Below are 23,019 nucleotides of genomic sequence, written 5' to 3'. Positions count from 1 at the left end.
TAGGTTGGACTCCTTTGTGGTCTGAGTAAAAAAAGGGACATGTCGTAACCTGATGTTTCTGGCCTCTAATTTCTTTAACTTTTTAGATTATCTACTGCTTTTACCACAGTGCGAAATATCCGGAATATAGCATTATTGTTATTAACGAGTTAATATTTCTGCCAATAGATCTATACAAACTTCTGTACAGTTTCTATATTTATACAAAGCGATAAAAAAACATCGAAGCACAATGAAGATTTTCTCGTCCCTCGTTTCCCCGATCGGCACGATAAAGTGACGTAATGAACCTCTTTCGTGATCGCGGTGCACGAGACTTCGCAGGTAATTTGGCACACCACTAGCGGGGTTGCCAGCGATGATTTGAGGAAATAGAGTGATTTATTGCTTGTCTGTTAGAAATTTAAAGAAAAATATAAAAAATGCACATAAATGAAATTGATAAATCCGTTTCCCATTTTATATGAAGTAGGTAAAACGCTTGTAAAGACAAATGAGTTACTGAAAGGAAAACTTTTATGTCTAAGTGATGTCTGTAACCACTTTATAAGTACACTTTCAACATATATTTCACACGTTTATGATACTGTGCTACTGTCCAAAACCGATGCTCTATCACATGTAACTTACATCAAACGCTTCAAAATTCGAATGCCCTCTATTTTCCCCACGCAAGTTAATCCCCACAAGTCTGGCAATGCGGAAGGCTGGCCACCCCGGACGAGCGAGTGCACTGTTCAACCGTTATATAGGTCGACGCGGGCCGCCTCACTAATTCGCCTGTTTTAAATTCCGAACCCGACTAGAACGAGTTTTGAAATCTATTTTAATGTTCTTAATCGTATTTTGAATTGGTGATGATGACGCTTGCAGTTTTATTTATGATAAATGCTTTTATTTTGTTTTCTTCTATTCGATTTTTGAATTTTACTTTATTGAATTCCTTTGTTATTTTGACTGTCTTTTATTTTTAGTACAAATACCCTTTTCGTATTTATTATATTTATGAATTTGGAATACAATTTGAATTTTGTTCTGGAATTCACTTTAATGTTCTATTTCAGATTTCGAATTGCCTTTGCTAACATTGTTCAATTTTATTTTGTTTTCGATTATTATTACATCATATTTGAATTACAATTGGTAGTAATTGCCATTTGTAGAAATGATCTTTATGAATGTTACTTTCGACAACGGGAAATAAGTTACTTATATAAAACCTTATTAAGTACTAACTTAGGTAATAGAATATCTCTAGAGTGTGACACTCGAGTGGCCAATAAAACTCGTTGTCCTGTAGAATTCGCATTTAGATAGAACTTTGACAATTAAAGGCCGAATTAATTCAGTTATTAAACATTAAAGGGCCAAACTTCTCAAGTTGTAATTATTTTTAATTATCAAACTGCCCTTTCAGACATACTTGACTGATTAAAGGGGTTCTTTATGAAGTTCGATAACTCAGACTTAAAAAAAAGCTGTGTAAATGTCCCATAATACTGTATTTTTTAAACTTTTGAATTGTTTACTTATCTCACTGAAAACCTGTTGATTAACTTTTTCATCTTTGGATAAATGTCAAAAAACTCGTTCTAAACCTCGCAATCGATTATAAATGTTATCTCTTGCCCATATTTCATCAACAATAGTCAACAATATACATTTATTTGCCATCGCATCACAATATAGATACATTAGCTCCGTTGTCGAGCTAATCCTTTATGTAAATTGCGCCAAATCACGATACAAGTTAAAGTTGGTTAAAATATTTAAAAAACCTACGATATTTACTCAACCTATTTGAAAAATTCTTTCACTTTTAGAAAGCTACACTCTTCGCGAGTAAGATAGGCTATATTTTATCCCGGTACGGGCAGTAGTTCCAACGCAACGCGGGTGAAACCGCGAGATAATAGCTAGTCGCACACGAATCTCTATCAAGACTATTGCAGTGTTTAATCTTACTGAGACACTTTTTTTTGTTATTAAAAAAAAAACTCTGTCAAAATTCTCAATCTATCATAAATGTTATCTCTTGCCCATATTTCATCAACAATAGTCCACAATATACATTTGTTTACCATCCTATCACAATATAGATACATTAGCAACGTTATCGAGCTAATCCTTTATGTAAATTGCGCCAAATCACGATACAAGTTAACAATTGAGTTAGATTCGCATGGACTATGCATAGCTTTTGTTTGTTACCGACAAATGTAGAAGGCAGAAGGTTCATTGATGGTAAATACATCTTTTAATACATCATTTTGTACTTGAGGATGTTGAAAATCTTTTTATTTTATTTCAGATTCCAAATAGGCCTTTGCAGGCTCTTACGATTCGAGACGTTCACTAGAGTAAAAATGTTAAGATTTTAAAGTTAAATGTGGATCAGTTTTCAGTAATGGCGAACAAGGTCGATTATCAGCTACGGCTGCTCTTCTTTCTATGGATACAAGTAGCTGCAGGACATATTATAGCGCAGAAGTATTTGCGTAGTATGTCTACACACTTTTTATTTCCTCACTCTCATAGTCCGATGAGATTGCAATCCGATATGACCGATATTTACCTGTTCTCCTATGCACGAGTATATCACCACTAACTTCCAAACTACCGGAGTCTTTCCGGAGCCCACATGGAGCACCTTTTATGTTAATTGTTTGCATAACGTAGGTACTGTTTTGCAAAATCAGACCTTCTGCATTATCCTACTTATTCTAAAGCCAACAGACATAACTGCTTACTGCTGTTAAATCAGCCGGCACGCAACTGACGACCTTCAACACAGGCTATGTCGCGTTCGCAAAGAATGTTCGGGCAAATTAGCTATTTTCCTACTTATTGTTGTGGATTAAGGTGCTGTGAAGAGTTTTGAAAGAAAATAAGTGTCTGAGAATGGTGGAGAAGGGTTTTTTGTTTCACAAATAATCAACTACTAATTGCACACTTCTAGCTTGTTAACCCTTCCAAATAAGAGACATAAATAGTGCAATGTGTAGGAATTTAACTCAGGCGCTTTCAATCACCATGCTATTGGCCTTGTGTTTTAGTCTGCAGTCTAGTGAAAACCTATATTGACTTCAACATGTGTGGAACTAAATCTTAGGCTAATCTAAGGCCCGCATCCTGTAATGGGTGACCGATTTTTTGTAGGTTAAAATATAACTATAACACTGATAGCAATAGTAAAACGCGTGTCGGGCACGAAGTCTCTCTTACAAAAAGTCTGACATATGCCTAAAGCATTCAACTGTGAATCTAACAGCACGCCATTCAGATTGGGAGTTCGTACAAAAATTATACCTTTAGCACAAAGCCTTGCATGAGTTCAGCTTTTACAATAACGTACGTTCTGCGTTCTACCTTCAACTGGGTCAGAACGGGCGTCGATCCGAACCATGGAGTAAGAACAGATGAGCGGAGATGCCATAATGCAGGTAGCTCTGGCGCCTTCTTATAAATCAAATTCGTATAGGGGACATGACCAAAACGATCAGTTACGAGTGAATTAACAGTCAATAATTTTTGGTTTTGCAAAAAATGGTAGGGTCCAAGGAAGGCGTACAAGGGCGAAAACAGTAACGTTACTCATCCCCCGCTAGTCCGCATTTTAACGCGCTAATTTTTTAGGCGATTTTCCGTCATAGCACCTCCGCTAGCCATTTTGTACTCTATGAACCGAACGGAGATACCGACCATTATACCCTGACCCTCCTTGCTCCCCCCTTGCAGTTCGAACTAGGGTGTGCAAGGAGGTTGCTACTGTGGAGCGGAGGTCTACATGTTTTGGCTGGTAGCCTCTGTTTTTGAGGTTGCTTGAAATGGTTTCGTGTTGCGAATGTTTTAATGCAGCTTTCAAATATGGGGTAAGAATTTTATATTACGTACTGTATTTTATTTTTTATACGAAGTGTTGAAAGTGTTCACAAAAGAGTTATCTTTTTGACTGACTGTGCGTAGGCATATGAATAACTAGTAACAAAAAGACACAGAGATTTAACCGGGTCATGAAAGTTGTCCCCCCGCAGGACAAAGCGAAACAGTGAGCGGTTGGGAGCTTTTTATTTTGTTTTAGCTATTTTAAGATCTTTGTACAAACAAATATTTTCTAAACATACAAATCTGACAGCAAAAATACAAAATGAAACCATGTCACACAGAGAATGCAACTTATAAAATGTATTGAAGTCAGATATCTAAGCAGAATTTTCAGCACTTGGTATTTCAAAGGAATGTCAAGATAACATACAAAGATACTTATTTAGAAAAATGGTCGAACAATTTAGAACAAATTCTTTGATCTAGTTTTGGTGTTTATAGTACAGCTTTGTGCTAGACTGCTCTTAGAATAACTGAGCTCATACGGTCAGTTGCTTTGTCTATGGAAGAACGATTTTATCTCACGCTTCAGCAGAATTAGGACACAAAATAATACATATTTTAGACTATATTCAAATGTAATATACAACGTTATTTTTTGTTTGTGCGAAACCTGAATATAGTTTGTTCAGAATCAGTAACTGAATCGATTCCAATAGTTTTTACACCATGTTATATTTTTTCCCAAAATTATCTAAAAAACTTTGAATGTTGGACACCACAAATAGGTATTTATTCTCGCACAACGGCGGTCACGGCGAGTTCATAGCGGGCGCGAGCGCACAGTGGTATCGCGTTGCGCGGCATGTGTGCGTTTTGTGGTGATTATGTATTTTTACGGACAGTCCCGTAACTTAACAAGCTTATAACTTTGTGATTTTTCATGATACGGTTTTGAAATTTCGTACATAGATTCTTTACATAAAAATACTAGATAGGTGTATCAGGTTTCGCATAAACAAAAAATAACGTTGTATAGCATGAAATAATGACTAGACAAATGTACAAAATAAATAGAAATAATTATTTGATTAATTCCGAGTAAAGTTGTTCAATTAGGCTAGCGTTCTAGTTTAATCTGTACCTAATAATACAAATATAATAAAGAGGAAACCTTTTGTTTGTTTGTACCCCAAAGGCTCCAAAAATGTTGAACCGATTTGAAACACTCTTTCATTTTTATAAAGCTCCACTGTTCCCGAGTAACAGGAGCTACATTTTCATTATCCCGGTATGGGCAGTAGTTCCCATGGGACGCGGGTGTCAACGGCTAGTTCCGAATAAAGCGTTCTATATTATGTTATAATTCATGGATTTTTAAGCTACTTAGCCACTAACTACTGCTTTAATAATGTTAACTGTCTAACGTATAATAAATACCACAATATTGCTAAAACACACATTCATATACCCACTTCACTAGAGATAACTCAAAATAAATGTCTCATAGTAAACCAGTGTTTTTATCCTCAAGAAATATGACTACAGTGGGTTCATGCCGTTCATGTGTGCTTGAACTAAGTGGGCGATCTATCTGGAGTCAGAACTCGTCTTATCTTTTGCGGTACAGACGGTTTTTTGGAGTTCCTTTTAGTCTTATTATCTACATTTATTCTAGGATTCTATGTAGTAATTTTTGGGCTAGAAGCTTTAAGTTTGTGTTAAAGGTTTTTAGGTTTGATTACCAGATTGCCAAAAAGAAATTTCAAGTGACTGTCGGGACTTACAGTTTATCGCATCCTCCGAAACACAGTCATTGGTGTCTATGATACAAATATGTAGAAAGTTCATACAAACTTAGAAAAATTTCATTGACAATTGCCTGACCTGATTTAATATTTTATATTTACGAGATAAAATAAGAGTTGCAGGTTAAATATATCTTTAGCAAACTTTTTGGTTAGGTACGTCGACTTTCAGCAACAAGCCATGGGTCCTAAAATGAGCACGTTCAAGCAAACAAACACTCCAGCATTATAATATTAGCATAGAAAATCGTATAACAATATTTAGAAGCTGTAATTGGACAAAAGTAATATTGTAACTAAGAGCTTTAATGTCGCACTTCATCTTCTAACTTTCGACTTTGGGCTATAATTTACGACACTCGCAAACACTTATCAGTTTCTAGGCCATGTAAATTAGGCGATTGCTTTTATTATATAATTATGTTAGACAAATCTTTGTGACAACGTAGTAAGAGTGAAAAATATTTCACTTTCTTCGGCGGAATTTAAGCATAGTTATTTAAGAAGTCATGAAACAATCGTCAACATGTTATGATTTTTTGAATACGTCCATGCTTTAAGTAATCAAATTATTACACTCAATAACGTAAATAACAAGTAGATACATTTCATGTATTAGTATATGAAACGTCGCAATAGTCAAAATTGAGTTAATCAGTCCTTATTACAAATTTCCCGATTATTGATATAACCATGGAGAATAAAATGAATAAGCAGTTACGCATTCAAGGTCTGCCTGTAAATCATTCATAGATCGTACCTCCATTCTATTGAACCTCGTTCAATGCCTATACAATGTAACTACTGTACATAATATACATCTGAACAGTCACTGAGCAAATAACCAGCCATTGATTTGAATAGCCTATAACATTGATAACTCACCGATCAATAACATATTGGCCATGCATGACCCTACGTGGGTAATTCGCACAATTACCAGGCATTATGTGTAATACCCGGAGAATAGTGACAGTGTATGAACACTAGTGAACATTAATATTCAGCTAATGTACGTCACTGTATGACGTGACGTGCTAAACACTGGTTATAGTGCGAATATATTAATATAGAAACATATTAAGCGTTTAGTAATAGTGCTTCGTTAATTTCAGGTTGATAGTTTAAGTTATTTTTAAGCCCAGGCGTTGACAGTGTGACGAATGAATCCTATGACGTCTTATTTGAATTTTTACGAAGGGCATCATCATCATCTCCCGAGCCTTTTCCCAATTGCGTTGGGGTCGGCTTCCGGTCTAACCAGATGCAGACAAGTACTATTGTTTTACAAGGAGCGACTGCCTATCTGACCTCCTCAACCCGTTACCCGGGCAACCCTATGTATACCCCTTGGTTAGACTGCCGAATTTTTACGAAGATAAAAAGATTTTTATGATGCGACTGACAGATGAACATAAATAATATTTTTTTACTTGTAAAAACTTGCGCAATGGTGATGATTCAACTACACACATATCATAACGTTAAACGTAAATTATAGCTTATTGTCATGAAAATCTACAGCCAATAAAACACACAGATATTAACAGACAAATGAAACTTTAATCATCACACAATAAACTGTATTGCCAGCAGTTAATCTAACCATTCGTCACAAAACAACCCCTCGTAAACAGTTTATATGTATCAGGGCAAATAATCTGTCAGAAATCGCAGCCATTTTGTAAATTACCAGACATTCCGTGAAATGATCAGAAGTTCTACTAAAATTGTATTGTTTACATATTGATGACACATTGTTTTACTATAATTTGTTTATTTTGTAGTTTTAAGTCAAAATTACAATAAATGTATATGTATTTAAAGATACTAAAAAAAGTAGATTGCTTGAATATTTAATTGTGCCTTAGTTTTTTTTATATATTTGTACCCCGCTATATGAGGCTAAGCATGGCTGCACAATTTTTTTACTTGTATCTTGCATGCTAATTGTATTAACAATTGTATGTACATGTACACACATGTTTACAGAAATAAATGAATATGACTATTTTCTTAACTTCACAATGGTCTTAAAACCCAACTAACACAACTCCAAGATTACCCATCAAAAGTAGTTTACTGCTCACAATAAAAACTTAGTAAGTACGTGAAAATGCATTAGCGAATTGTCTATAAGTTAGCTCGTATCGTTGCAAAAGTTACGAGTTCATTGACCACCACGTTGTGTGCAACATGCTTAGAAGGTGTTAATGTTATAGTCGTAATGTAATATGTATAGGCTAACAAGATGCAAGTAGTGAACCCGTATTTAACATATTATTTTATCCTATGTTATGGTGAAATTAATTTGTTCGTCTATTCTATTTTGTTTTAACGTTTAACTGTTTGTATGCCGATCATTATAAAACAATAGAAAATCAGTCGTGTCTCGCGGAAAACTGCCATTCGATATACGAAGGGTTAAGCGACAGCATCGACTGAGATAGAATTAGGAAAGGAGATAGACGGCGCCCTGCTGTGCTTATAGGTTACTTTCAACTTAGCATTTGAAGAGGACCTTGTCTAAAAGTTGGCACGCTGTAACGCTATATAGCAACAGTCAGTTATGACTACATTGGAATTTTACGTCGTTCCCTTACCGCACGATTGTCGCTGTTATTACCGCGGTAATGGTGCAACGTGATTAGAAAGTGTTAATGTTACGAACCGGGTTATGGCAGTGAGGTGGGAATGTGAAACATTTTTGGCAACTATAAAGTTCATAAGAATTTAGTCACTAAGGGTGCGTCTTGCGAAGAAGCGTCTGGAAGCGAGTACAAACATGTACGGTGCGCAACGTGACGTCACGTAAGGCCATTTCAAAACTAATCGACTTTTGGTCTGTTGCTTTCATGTCACATCGAGCCGCTTCGCGGTCGCATCCAGACCTCGCACATAGGACGCTGCGTAAAACGAAAAAGCAATTTTTATTTCATTGTCATTGCTAACTGAAAACACGTTCCAAAAATATGACAGTTACCTAATCTATAAATCACCACAAAACCAGCCAAATATTACGAAAAAAAAACGACAGCCATTCATAAAAATTATTCTTATAAAAACCACGATTTTATTACCTACTGTCAATAAATAAATACTGGACATGATGTAGGTGAACGAAATTGGTCGTAGCAAAAGAAAAATTACCTGTCAAGTAAACCTTGTGAGCGAAAAGAATTCAATTTTCAACTGTCCGAGAATAACGTTATTTATTATCTTCTTATAGCTTATCTACCACTGGGTAATAAATATTACACGACAAATATTACAATGTAAATCTTGCTCTTACGAGAAATAGTCTAAAAAGACAATAATTTAATTCATAAGTTTGTCAAAACTGAAATATCGATTCGAAACAAAACGAAAGCGTCGCCCCGCCCGCGCCTTTGGTATTTCTCTATTATTGTAAGGGCCGGCGCCCACTGCTGGCGTGTTATTACTGCGTACTTATGTAATTATGCACACAACGCCTAGATCCGGAAAAAGAATCGCGGGAATCGACCCAACAGCGAGGCAACAACACTTTCGATGCTATAGAAAACATCAAACGTGTCGCCGAATAGTCGTAGAATGTTCACACCATTTCTAGAATACATTCAAACGCATTCAAAATTAGAACTATTATTTTTAAACAGACTTAGATGCTCCGAACTTTGCACTCAACTCTAGAATACGTATCCCAGGGTCTAGAGAAGCTTCGATACCCTGACCTACATCACTACGAATGATCATAACCGGGGAACTACAACTTATAATTGTTCCGAGCTGTAGTTTGGACTTCCACGATCGTTTGGACTTTCTGTAACAGTTTCTGAAGTTATATGCTACTTCTGAACGAAGAAAAATATTGTTCGTAACACGTCAAAATTGTAAAGTTGGTCAAAAGTTTATTGCAGTATTCCGCAGGCACTTTGTAATTATACGTATGTGATCATTTACAATTTCGAGATTTCTACACGAAGACAGGAAATACTGTTCGAATATCTTTCACCATCATCCTCCGTCTTTCACCTTTAGTCAAACACAAAACAGGCCAAAAATCAGACTTCAATAAAAAAGTGCTACCATAACCAGCAACGCACTTGCGACAATAATCATTCATCGATGGGTTATCCGTATGCCGTTTCGTTTTTTTATGTAAAACTCGGCAATAACAAATCTTACATAACATATAAGCCACTTTTTATCCATGTGCGAGGAGTTTCCTCTGAAGACAGTTGAAACCGCAGGGAACAACCAGTTACCTGTTACAGCCTTTATATCGTCCCACTGCTGGGCACAGGCCTCCTCTCACAGAGAGAAGGATTGAGCATTAATCAGTTACCTATAGTAAGAATATCTTACCTTCAACACCAGGCTTTTCACAAACGAAGTAGTTATGCTCCCTGCAGCCCCTATCGTTCCACATGAAGGTGTCAGCGGCCGGGGGACGCGGGGGGAACTCCCGGCGAGCCTCCACGCAGTCCTGGCCAGATGTGCCATCGTCATTCGGCTGTCCACTGTGCTTGCGCCAGCCCGGGAACCAGTCTAGACAAGAAAATATAGACGAAATTAGTATCAAGTTCTTCTGTGGAAAGGAACATAAATATAGGTTTGATTACCAGTAAAATAGAAGACATTCGTTTCCTAATAGGTAAACCTATTAAGAGCGTTTTGAAAGTAGAGGATTTTCCGGGTTTCCGATTCTTACGGGTGTTAATAACATAAGGGCTTAGGAATGTAAAGGTTTATTGTACTCATCTCTTTTTTATTTTCATACTATATTTGTGTACATACTATATTTACAACCTTAAACTATTTATTAATGGGTTTAGTTAGTATGAATCTGACACTATTATGGAAAGCTTAATCAATGGCATTGTAGTAGCAAAAACGGCAAAAGGTAGATGAAGGCCATTTAATTTGACACACAGATAAGTAATATATACCTACTATAATAATTAATAAATAACAAACGTACATTTCCAATAGCACAATGTGGTCAGGCGTTAGTTTAATAAAACGTGAATCAAATCAGGCAAATAATGGAAATCATATTCGGACAAATTACTAAGTATTGTTTGCGAAAAATTACGATCGCAGTCGACGCGATTCGTTGAATATTCAATTCAATTAAGGTGAAATATTAATTTCAGAGATACGTTCGTGATGAAATGAATTTTAAATTAGTTGCTTTAATGTGTGTTTTGGTGATGTCATCGTTTGCGGGTAGTCCATTGTTTGATGGATCTGTCTACATATAGGTTGTACATCTATTGTATCTCTAGACCTCTATACATTGTTAATACTCTGTGACTGTGAGATTTTAACTATTTCGGATAGTAGTACAGTTCAACAGTTTTCATATTTAGATGACTTGGAAAAAGCTGGAGGTTTTCAGTTCAGATGCAGCATTTTTTATTCTATGACCTAAATCTCCGTAAAACACTTAGGTATTGAGCCCAAAAAACTACAATGTGTCTTGAGAAAATACTATTCTGAGAAGTAAAATATTATCATGACCATTTTCCCAAAAGTCAAACAAAATAAAAACATCAAACATATAACTATCGCATCACATAAAACCACTTCACTTTGAAGTTCGCATTTTAGTGAGCAGTTAGTTACTGGAAGCCGGCGAGCAATTTACTCCAATTATTTAGTAAGGCAATAGTATTCCGCTAAATGTCCGCTTGTTTTGACGTGGATACACGCGATGTTTTCATAACACAGTTGGTATTTGATTTTATAATACATACTTGGTTTGTAAAGATAACAGACAGGAAAAAAATGGGGTTTAAAGGAATTTGATACGGACGCGATGCATTTGCGAGTTGGATGCGGCTTGTAGACCTTTGTAGAGTAAATAGACAGTTTTGTTCGGTGCAAAACGCGGTGTGAATAGTCTTTTCTTTTTATATTTGTCTGTATGTTTGATTTTTTGTTTATAACTTTGTACAAAAATATAAACTGATTTGTAAATGTGAACACCATGTAGCATTTTAATCTTTTTATTTTTTATTCTCATATTCTTTGACTATTGTGATTCTACATGATCTTCGCAAGTTATTATAGTATCTATCAATACATACAAACTGTAATACCTATTATTTTTTGACGTTCATAAGTGCTTGTGAAGGCCTAAATGAAATAAATGATTTGACTTTGACTTTAACGACACACGGATTTCGCCGCACACGTGGAAGTGGAAATACTGTAATGATATCAGATTTTTTAAATTAGATGTCGCTCCATGCATAAAACTTACATCTAACCGAACTGGAAGCTCAATTCACTAACACCAACTTATTTATCGTAGCGTATTTGTCTATATTTTAATCTATTATCAAAAGCTTACAGAATCATTATCTCTAACAATCTTCAGGTTTAACTACAAATTCATCTTTCCTCTAACATTAGATACTAACACGTCTTGTCTATTAAATAAGCAACGTTCTCTCGAGCCGCGTGGTTTGAACAAGATTGCTCGCACGCCTACTCCACGCTAAGTGGAGGGTCGGACTTGAACTAAACTAACCGGAGTTAGCAGTTCTACCACCAATTAGAGAGCGACAACTTTTAGAGATTCTGGAATATGCATTTATATGTAATATGGTAAACTTATATGGTAGGCCTATGTCCAGCAGTGGACTGCTATAGGCTGATGATGATGATGATGGTAAACTTGGTGTAGGGATATAGCGGTTTCATATTTCACACAAGCATATTTTTCACTAGCGCAGCGGTTCTTTTACGTGCGTCACGAAGTCATCGTTTGGACAGCAAGTAAATTGTTTAATACACTGGATTGTACAGGAGTACGTTCGGAAAATCTGCTAGTGCGAAAACGCTGAAACTGAGCGTAAACAGGTGACAAAGTCTTTTAGTGTGATAGCACTCAAAGGCAGTTTATGGTATGGAAATGTTCTACAGGGCTGTTAAAAACAAATGCTATTGCGAGTTGAAATATTTTTGTCCGTGTAACTATGGCATGGTTATTATACTTTGGCTACAGGCTAGTCAAAAATACTCTGGCAAAGTCAAAAATATATTCGCTTTTGCACGTTATAATGGTTTTCCAACCAAACCAAAGCTTTCATATTTTTCCGAATAAATATGAGACAGCACGAACTGTACAAATAAATAGAGTATATTTCAGTGAAAACACTATGAAAGGAAAGTCTGATTTCATTAATTTTCCATCATAGTTTCTATTGGGACGTGCTAAGTCTATAATGGGATCAAGATTTAATTATCTTCCCACTGGTTCGCTGGACTCTGTATGCAGCAAAAATGCCAATAAAGGCTTGAACACGGTATTAACGATATTTGTATACCTTTTGAAATTAATTGAAAATATTTTTTTGCTTTAAAAAGTTTTAAAAATAAGAAAAGAAAAGTATCTGAAATTTTGTAATGCTGGTATTTAAAAAAAAACTGATTAACGTAAATTAGTCTCGTCGTTACCAGTTTCTTAATCAATTTATTGAATAGGACACCGATGGAACCGGAAGAGTTATATTAATTACTTAGAGACAACTCTGAATTCGTATCAACTTCAAGCTAAACAACATAGATTATTTGGTTACCGTTTACAGCAATGGTCACATTATTAAACTCTGCATAAAACGTCTTTCATAGTATTGATCACTCTGCTGTGGTTATAATTTATTACCAATCTTTTTCATTCTTTCACCGCAATTTCATCTACCGATCATTATTAAGCAAACAGTAATTATTCAAGGCAATTGTTTTCATTCAGAGAAATAACAAAACGCAATTGTCCTTTCATAACTGTTGAGTTTTTGCGAGCGGTCCATAGACTATACAATGCCAAACAAAAACCTCAGAGCACCAATTATACAATTTCTGGAATTATCTCTGGCTTAGGCTTAATGCACACTATGTACGTTATTTTGATTAAGAAATAATAAAGTCGTTCAAGAACAGTTTTGAAAAAGACATCTAAATCGTCTTGATATTTTCTTGACAAAGAGATCGTTTTTAAACCATAAAAATAATAATGACTATGGATTTCTTGAATGACCGTAAATGAGCCCCAGAACTAGACCTTTTCAGACGGTAATATATTTTTTCAGATCAGACATAATTTCTGGTATATAATGAAGTATACGATCATTACATTTTTTGATAAGTATTAGGATACATAGTTATTTACATAGATATTTACAACACAAAAACTATCCTAGTAAAACTATCCTAGTAAAACAATATTTTTTTTTCAATTAATGTAAATATTTTGTGAATAAAAATAGTTTCTAATAAAAAAAAAAGTAAAACAATAAAAAAAACACTATATCTAAAAAACTTTTTTGGATTATGTGGACAGCAAAATGAGTATACGTTCTTAAATATTTGGCAACCCCATAAAATATCGCACACATCATCTAAACTAGCAGCTATCTGTAAGCACCTTTATTTTAATTATAAGTCTGCGATTTATACCAGGAGCGCAGCGTCGAACTCACCGCTGATGAATTCGCGCGCTTTTGTCGACGCCATCTTACCAAGATGGCGGCCAAACTGATTTATTAGCACCCATTGTGTTGGGTCTTGAAGTCATGATTAATAACGTGAGACCTAGATTTTGTAGTATTTACATTTTCTATTTAAGATATTGTTTATTCAGTATTGAATTAAGGGCTATAAATTGTGTCTAAAGGTAACGTTTCTGAGGGCAATTTCTCATATTGATCTCAGTATTTGTAAACCTCAGGGGGATCAAATGGAGTAGGTGTAATATAACTATTCATGAAACATAGTACCTATATTGTAATGTAGTTTCAATGTATAATACGGGTTTCCTCAGGTATTTGGATATATGAGAATTTTGACATTAAACTACTCTACTGCTACCGCAAGACGACAAAATTAAACGTCAATATTAATTAGCGTACTATCTTAGCGTTAGAATTTTAATTTAATTATGAACAGAGGATTTTTCACTTAAAAGTTATATTTAATTACTTTAATATTACTAGGCATTGCCGCAGTACTGAGGGAAATACTTCTGTACTTAAATGCAAATAATTGTCTCCATGGATGAGTTAAACCATTGTTTTTCATTTTCAAAGAAGAAGAACTAAACTCATAATATATCAAGACACACAATCAAAGCTACAGCCATCACAATAATAACTGGCTAAAACCATTACACATTCACTGCTATCTATCTATATCCGTTGTTTTGCCATAAAAGATTATTTGACATAATTAAACCTCTATATGGCTTATATCAAACTCAAATTTCTAATCGTAAATTAGTAAATAGATACATCGTAACTGACTTCATGTGCGATACAAGACTTGGGTGCGGACCGCTGCGGCTCGCTGCGAATCGCTGCGGTTTCCAACTTACTTGTTGAATGCAGACGTTGCCGTGTCAACAAACCCTACCCTTTTTTAGGGCTGCCAAATATGCCCTTTGCTTGAATTTGGAACAGTTTTTAATTTCTTTTATTTTTTTACATTTTTCTGCCGAATCCTTATAATACACATTATAAATATGAAACTTTCTGAGAATGTATGTTTGTTATTCTTTCACGCAAAAACGTCTGGACCAATTTAGTTGGGTTTGTATATAGGTGACACCATGGATTAACACATAGGCTAGGTCATTTTTATCAACACACCACGCAGGCGAAGCCGCTGGCTGAAGCTAGTATGTAACATAATGGCTACGTGGTTAAACTTAAATTATGTTGTCCGATTCTGTAAGTCGTTAAGATGATCACAAATAACTTGGTTAGCATAAGTGTAAGAGCATCTATCAAATCAAATCAAATCAAATCATCTTTATTATCAGGCATCAAAGGCCCATAGATAAATACCTTAAAGACTAACATACATATTATATTGTACAAACATTGTTAGTCATCTATCTACTTTAGATATAAGTTTTGCAATCACATGACTGAACTCGAATCAATACATCATTTTTTAAATTGTAGTGTGTATGCAAAGTTACTGAAAGTCAGCAATGTTATTGAAGTCCCAAATAAAATAGAAAGTGACTTATGAATATCTACAGTTAATATTTGGAGGTAACCCTAAACCCTATAACCCATTTACGGTCCTTACATTATAACTACTAAGTGACGATATATTATTAATGTGTTTGTTAGTGTCGTGTTTATCTATTACGACGAAATATAAACAGCTAATAGTTTTCCCACTGTTGGGAATAATCGTTAGAAGTTGGTGACTGCTGATCATGAGGTCTGTGGTTCGATCCTCAAGACGTTAAATTATTTTTTGTGTCATTTAGTACGAATGTAATACAGTGAAATGAAAAATTTAAATAAAGCGTAGTTGTAATTAGTCTGAAAAGCTTCTAAAATCACAGAAATGCCAAAAATAAATTTACTTTATATCTCAAGGTTGCTGCTAAGTTTATTTAGCCTCAGATTTTCGACGCAGATGTCTAAATATAGCCTTAACTTAGCCTTAATTTTTGTATCCACGCGAAAAAAAAACAGAGAATAAAACTGTATCATTTTACAGTATCATACGGCGAGTATCTGTGGGCATTGGATGAAATAACGGAAAGTTTAAAATTCGATTTCTATGCAGATGTGGGCACAAAGGAAAAACAAAACGGAACGCTGGCTCTCGTGTTACGTTTAATTGTAAAACTGAAAAAATATATGTTCTTTTTTATCTTTTTTTTTGTAAAGCCATTTTGTAAGGTTTTAAGGTTTTCTATCTGTGATGGCTTTATTTTTACGTTTGGTTATAAAGGTTTACCAATACATAGTTTTTTTTTTTCAAAACGTCATGAATCGTTTATTTTTCAGGAGTGTGTAATGCGTAAAAACGTTAAAGATATGCTTAACTAGTAAATTATCTTAATTCTTAGTCAGAAGCCAGTAAGTCTGACACCAGTCTAACCAAGGGGTATCAGGTTGCCCGGGTAACTGGGTTGAGGAGGTCAGATAGGCAGTCGCTTCTTGTAAAGCACTGGTACTCAGCTGAATCCGGTTAGACTGGAAGCCGACCCCAACATGATTGGGAAAAAGGCTCGGAGGATGATGATATCTTAATTCTTCTATAAAAGTGCTTAATAATATAAAGGTATGAGCTAAACCTACTTCTTATTAATTCAGAAGTAATCATTATCAGGTTATATCAATTTCCGAAAATTAATCAACAGATTCATATTTAAAAGGTGATCGAAATGCAATCAATATATAGGATGTAGTTTTGCAAAGTTGCCACAAAGTTAATTTAAAAATAACATATTTAAAATATAGAGGGAAGCTTTTCATTGCAATTTCCGCCTCACTCATTTCGTTCAATCATTCACCATTCGTTTTGGGAATAAATCATTCGTAAATGGACCGTGCTTTCGTTTTAATACCAATATTTTTCAATTTTATTGCTAAATGCGTATGAACCAAAATATTTTGTAGATTTTTTAAAAGCCTATAAGTCGATATTATAGTATTGAAGTGAAGAGTATAAAATAATTGTCAAAAGATGGTTATTTGAAAGGTAGTTTCAGTTTAATCATAGATTTGACCTATGCCTATTTATATATAAAAATATATACAACATCATTGAACACGGAGTTGCTCATTAAGTGCATTATTTTTCTGCCCTTGATTTCATTTTCAAGACGTTCAACATCAATTTGTCACAGCATGAATATCCTCCACTTTTTTATTTAAAAAGGGCACAAGCACCAGCTTATAACCAAGATAAAAATGAACTATATGAATGAGTAAATAGCTGCTATAATCGCGTGCTTGCGACGCCACCCCGTCTAGACGAAGTCGTACCCTCGATACGTCTTGGCAACGATTGACGCTTTTAACCTATAAAGTGCACTGAATTCTTGTTTTTTCTCTACTAAGCTATTAAATTCGCTTTAAAGTGCTCACTTTGTGAACTGTGATTTTTATGGTTCGGCCATTCAGAGAATGCGTTCCTGACACGTCGCGATTGAACTGACGACGTAACTTTGCAATGGCGTTGCAGTTACGATAAAAATATTTTTGCTGGTTGTTTACCGTTTTAACAATTGAGGAGCATTAAAACAACATTATTATATCAATAATCAATGAATGTTATAATTTTGTGCCAAACTGAGTGTCAAATAACTTGGTAAACAATATTTTTCTAAATCTATACTGCGCTATTACAAGGTTATGTCAGCGGTTTATATTTTGTAGTGCTGTGCTAAAAATAACAGGCAAGTATCGTAATCTGTTCTTATACAGTTATAATATAAAATAATACGTTTTGATTTTCTTTTTAAGAATTGGAAAATAATGGACTATAAGACTTAATTATAACGTTTATGAAATATAAAAATAAAACTATGACCAAACCGCATTTTTATACTTAGATTAAAAATGGTAACCCCAAATGGCGTTATGGGCCGCCATTTTGTGACGCTAAAACAGTCGTCCGTTGTCGTTTCGTGCGCATAGACCACGTTTTTCAAGTGTTTTCGATCTGTTTTTATTTGATTACCCGGCTTTTGTTAGACCGAGATATCAGGATTGATTCTGTTATTGATAATAATATAATTATACATGTAGGCGAAGATGATGATGAAGACACCACCTCCTCAAGCAAATCGGAGTCTGATTAATATTCTGTTCGCACATTCAATTCAATGTACTTGTAACAAAGAATAAATAAAACAATTTTATTATATGAATATTACCTTTTTTTGGTTTCCACTTAAATAACTAAAATATAAAACAAATGATTCCGCCAATTTAAAACGAAAATAATCTTAAAATAATGCGGCGGTTCATTTTGAAGGAACGGTAACGAACTCAGTGTTATGTTGTGCCCATCACTAGTCGTGACTAACTGATAGGTGTCAGGAACGCATTCTCTGAACGGCCGAAGTATAATGGTTGGTTTCATGGTAAAATTGAGATGTTTATTTGCATACTGTATTCGTTGAGTTTACAGTTTAGGAAATGCAAATAAGATAAATGCATTTTATATTTCACTCAGAGTTCGATTCATTTCATTGGTTGACAAAGGCCTCTTCCATTGCTTGCTATTTAATTACTTTTTACCTTTTTACCTGTGTAATACTGCAAAAATAACGTCAATCTCTTCAACAAATACAAAATTTCCCCAATCAAACATAGCTAAACAGAATACCCACACGACAATCGGCAAGCCGCGCTCGCACTTGACTCGCGAAGGCGACGAGAGCTCTCTCGCCACTCAATACTGTCGAACTAACTGTTGACTGACACTTCTAATATTACTAAACATCTATAGACATGTAGGAAAATGAGGATAAATAATAATATTTTTTACGACATTATAAACCTGATACGTAGTTTTGGAATCAATAAACTTTTTTGTATGAAGATGATCCAAGATACTGTCATAAATGTTGCCTACTTTATCTATTAATGTGTATTTATATTTATACACACAGACTCTCCCGTTGTCTTGATTGAAACCTTTACTTAAGAAACCTGCCGCATCCACAATTTGAATGTGGTCCAATAAAATACCTCATGTCTTTATTAAAACTATATACTCACGTGCATAAGAGAAAGGCAATCCATCGGACCATCGGAACTCCCCTTCATGGACGGCATCAGTCGCTCCGATCCAGTACACGTCATCCACTCCGGCACCAGGGCTGCAACCAAACAGTATTTAATTAAAAACAATCATCTGCCTAGCCTTTTCCCAACTATTTTGGGGCCGGTCTGATCAGATGCAGCTGAGAACCAGTGTTTTACATGGAGCGACTGCCTATCGAACTTAGTAACCCGGGCAACCCGATACCCACTGGAAAGACTGGTTGTCAGACTTTTAAAGTATTTATTTAAAAACACGCACTAAAGCGTCCCGGGCCATTCCATAAACTTGCTGGACGCTCGTAGTAAATATAAATGCGTTTTGGGCACAGTTTATAGCCGCTGTGGGTAGTTTGAGATATATAGCACTATGTTATGTGAAAGCTGCAGTTATATCAACATTTGAATGGCCTTTTTGGCTACCACTCTTAATAGGTTTAGAGTTTATCAATAGAAGCCATTTGGATCGCTGTCGAAGTTATATAAAATAACAATAACACGCCCATTCTAAAGCTCCATTAACTTGGTAACTCAATGTAACGACTGTCACAGACTCTATACGAAATTTATGGAAGATATTTCTCAATGGTAACGATGCCACATGGCTCTGAGGCTTAGCTATGAATGCAGTACGTCGATATACTTACGCATGTATAAGTAGTTGGTCCATAATTTGCTGCTGCCTCTCATTGAGCACACTGGCGAGGTGTCCCCCGAGGCGCACGCATTCCGCCTCCGCCTGTCTCCACGCTTTCTTCGCCTCCCGCACCGCTGATATGCAAAAGTCCCCCGACAGCACCCACCCGTACTCGCAGTGCCCCACGATATCCTCCACAGCCTTGTCCATCCACCACACCTTCAACCACATCGCTGAGGCATTCTTCTTCGCCGTTATACTAATATTCAGCCTCACAGCATTCCCTTCCGACACTATCTGAACACTTCTTAAAGGATCCCCCGGTTGCGAACAGTGTTTCCACTTCGAGTCTCCATCTTCTAAACTTAACTCCATACCTCTACACAAAGCTTGTACATCCTCATGTATAATGTTGGACACGTCATTTTCCTTCGCCTTCATTGGTCCTGTGCCCATTTGTAGCCGCAGAGCGACACGGTTGCCGTACGGCAGGTGGATCTCATACGAACATGAGAGTTTGACGGTGGGGCCGACTTCGAACGAGCCGTTTCTTCCCGTGAGCAGAACATTGTGACAATGGTCTACTAGACGGTATATCGCGGCGAACGTGGGTCGGCCGTGGAGTTCTATGACGGGGTTTTTGTTGGCGGACGTGTAGAGGAACTTTCTGTTGGGGGGTGGGATTTGGTCGAGCTTCCCGCAGAGCGTGGGCGTGTTGGGGGCGAAGCGGATGAAGCCGGCGGCGCAGGGCACGTTGAGCTTGTGCAGCTCGACGAGCAGCGCACGGCGCGCGGCGGGCGCGGGCACGAGCAACCGACACCCGTGCGCGCGCGGCACGTGCCCCGAGTGCACGCGCCCCACGCGCACACTCCGCAGCCGTAATGCACAATCTGTAACAAACAACGTGTTTTTCATACAATGAACAAATTAAATTATAGCTGATTTCCACGAAGAAAGGGATTCGAATCTATCAAACAAAACTTTTGCTTTAGTTTCTATCGTTTAATTTAATAAAATATCAAGTTAAAAAATATAAGTCTCAGATTTAGGACTTGTTTTCATTTCAGAATCCACATTTACTTACTTAATGTCAGATTTTTGTTCTGCCTTTATTTTTAATATAGCTCGAGTTATTTCAGACTGATAAATAATATTAATGTCACGTCTTTGTTATGACGAGTACGATATATTTCGAGCTTTTGTTGCTAATGTATTGAATAACGGTTGAATTGAAGTAGGTACATTCCACGCAAAAGAAAGTCAAAGGAGTGATGTAGGTATATACAAGATATAAGTAAGTGTCATTTAGAAGTCAATCAATAACGTTCTGATTTCTTTCTTTCTGAAAATAGCGTGAATCCAGTCGCATATTGTACTACATGGATACTTTGATGAATGTATTTTATTTTCTAGACCGAGGGACTAAGTTTACTATAGTTTCAATAGCTCAAACTGTTCTTAATTACACTAATGGCCCTCAAGTATCTTAATTATGGCGAGAAACTACTAAAATTGGTAACGCACATTTGTTTGCGAACAAAAAATGTGTACACACAGTATCACAAAATGTTCGAGCACAAAAGATGTAGTTTAGTGGGTATTTTAGTACTAAAAATGTCCGAAACTTTCGCGTTTTTAGTTTACCGGACATTTTGGAAATGTTTGCACGTAATTTGTTACTATTTGTTAATAGCAAGAAGACTAGAAAAAACATCGGTGAAATCTCGCCTGTAAAACACATATATAGATATGTATACCTGTATAGATACTATCCTGTATACATATATCAAGATATAAGATAACTGAGCGTGTCCTGTTACAAACTGCGGTCTGTCTTCGGCATAGTTTGTACAACAATGTCCTGTAGACGTCGTCGCATAACTGGACGTACAAAGCTACTGTGTGATGTGAATATCTTGGTGTAAACCTTAGACAGATATATACTACCTCCTTGGACCTTTATTGTAACTAGTTTGTACAAGGAAAGGTAACGTTAGTGTAAGTTATTTTTGATCCGTAAAGTTTAAAGGAAATCTAAAAAGTTAGTTGTGTAAGGATTACTAAACGCCTGAATCATTGTTAACTATTGTGTTTTAAATAATTTGCTTTGTTATAAATATCTCAAAAAATCTGACATTATGTAAATGAATCCGCTGACTTGCTTGCTTTTTCAGTCTTTACGCAATTAATATTCGTTGATTAATCTACTTTCTATGGGCCAACAAAAATATAGGTATGTATTTATTTATCATTTACATTTAACTGTATTTCCACAATATCCAACTACCTATGTAGTTAATTAATATCCATATTACAGCATCCAAGAGGTCAGTTCTCATGTGATTAAGACTCAGTGGTGCGCGTAACACTAAACACTGTCTCTTGGACAATGGACAGCGTTGTAGCTCACTGGATTAGGGGTTACGTTAAATGCGGTAATTACTGATGACTGGTGGATGGTTATATACGTAGGTAAACTAAGTAAGCATGCAACTACTAAGTAAGTAATTATAGACTGGCAGTTTGTAGTTAGTAGGTATAGACGCGAATGATGAGCCAATTGAAATCAGATGGTTTTGACAGCGGTTTAACCTAGGACGCCCGTCTGTCATTTAAGAAAAAGGAACAAGAAAACTTGAAGAGAAAGCTTTGAAATAGAGGTATAATAAATAACTTGACATTCTATAAACTTTAATTTTATTTCAGAACCTTAAACTAATTTAGCTAATTTTATTTTATATTGACTATGACTTGATCCAAAAATAAACATGAGTTGGTTATACATAAAACTGACAAAACAATTTTCAGTGTTAACGAAAAACTCGTGAAAATATTAGCAGTAACACAAAATTAAATGTGCTCACAATAAAACAGTGTTGCTAGTTGAAAATTTGTGGCGCAGTTATTCTGGATATTCACACAAGTGAAATAGAATGGAAATAAAATTAAAAAACAAAGTTGCGCATTATGCCACGGGTACTGGGGATCCGTAGTTTTGTTTTGAGTTGAACTGTAAGAATGCTACTAACATTGTATGTAACCGGTAGCTATAGTAGCCAGTATGTGGTGCCCAGTGGCCGTCCCCAATATTCAATGTATCTGCAGTTTTGTGGAGTCTAAATATTATTACTTGTATGGGACTATATTGAAAACAGATGTAAGTAGATAATAACACAATTAG

The 23,019-nt window shown here is 35.7% G+C and overlaps 1 protein-coding gene across 1 annotated transcript in view; it reads right to left on the bottom strand.

Annotated features, from left to right (window-relative positions):
- Positions 1 to 23,019, bottom strand: part of LOC124634845 — a 258,449-nt gene that overhangs the window by 57,639 nt on the left and 177,791 nt on the right. The window contains exons 5-7 of the mRNA XM_047170496.1: positions 19,849 to 20,728; positions 19,160 to 19,260; positions 9,981 to 10,163 (exon numbers count right to left, since the gene is read on the bottom strand). Coding sequence (XP_047026452.1) covers positions 9,981 to 10,163; positions 19,160 to 19,260; positions 19,849 to 20,728 — 1,164 coding nt within the window. The remainder of the gene's footprint in view (positions 1 to 9,980; positions 10,164 to 19,159; positions 19,261 to 19,848; positions 20,729 to 23,019) is intronic.

Source organism: Helicoverpa zea, chromosome 12 (assembly GCF_022581195.2).
Source record: "Helicoverpa zea isolate HzStark_Cry1AcR chromosome 12, ilHelZeax1.1, whole genome shotgun sequence".
In the NCBI taxonomy this organism is placed as follows: domain Eukaryota; kingdom Metazoa; phylum Arthropoda; class Insecta; order Lepidoptera; family Noctuidae; genus Helicoverpa; species Helicoverpa zea.
The sequence above is the reverse complement of the archived record's forward strand: the minus strand, read 5'-3'. Positions and strand labels throughout refer to the sequence as shown.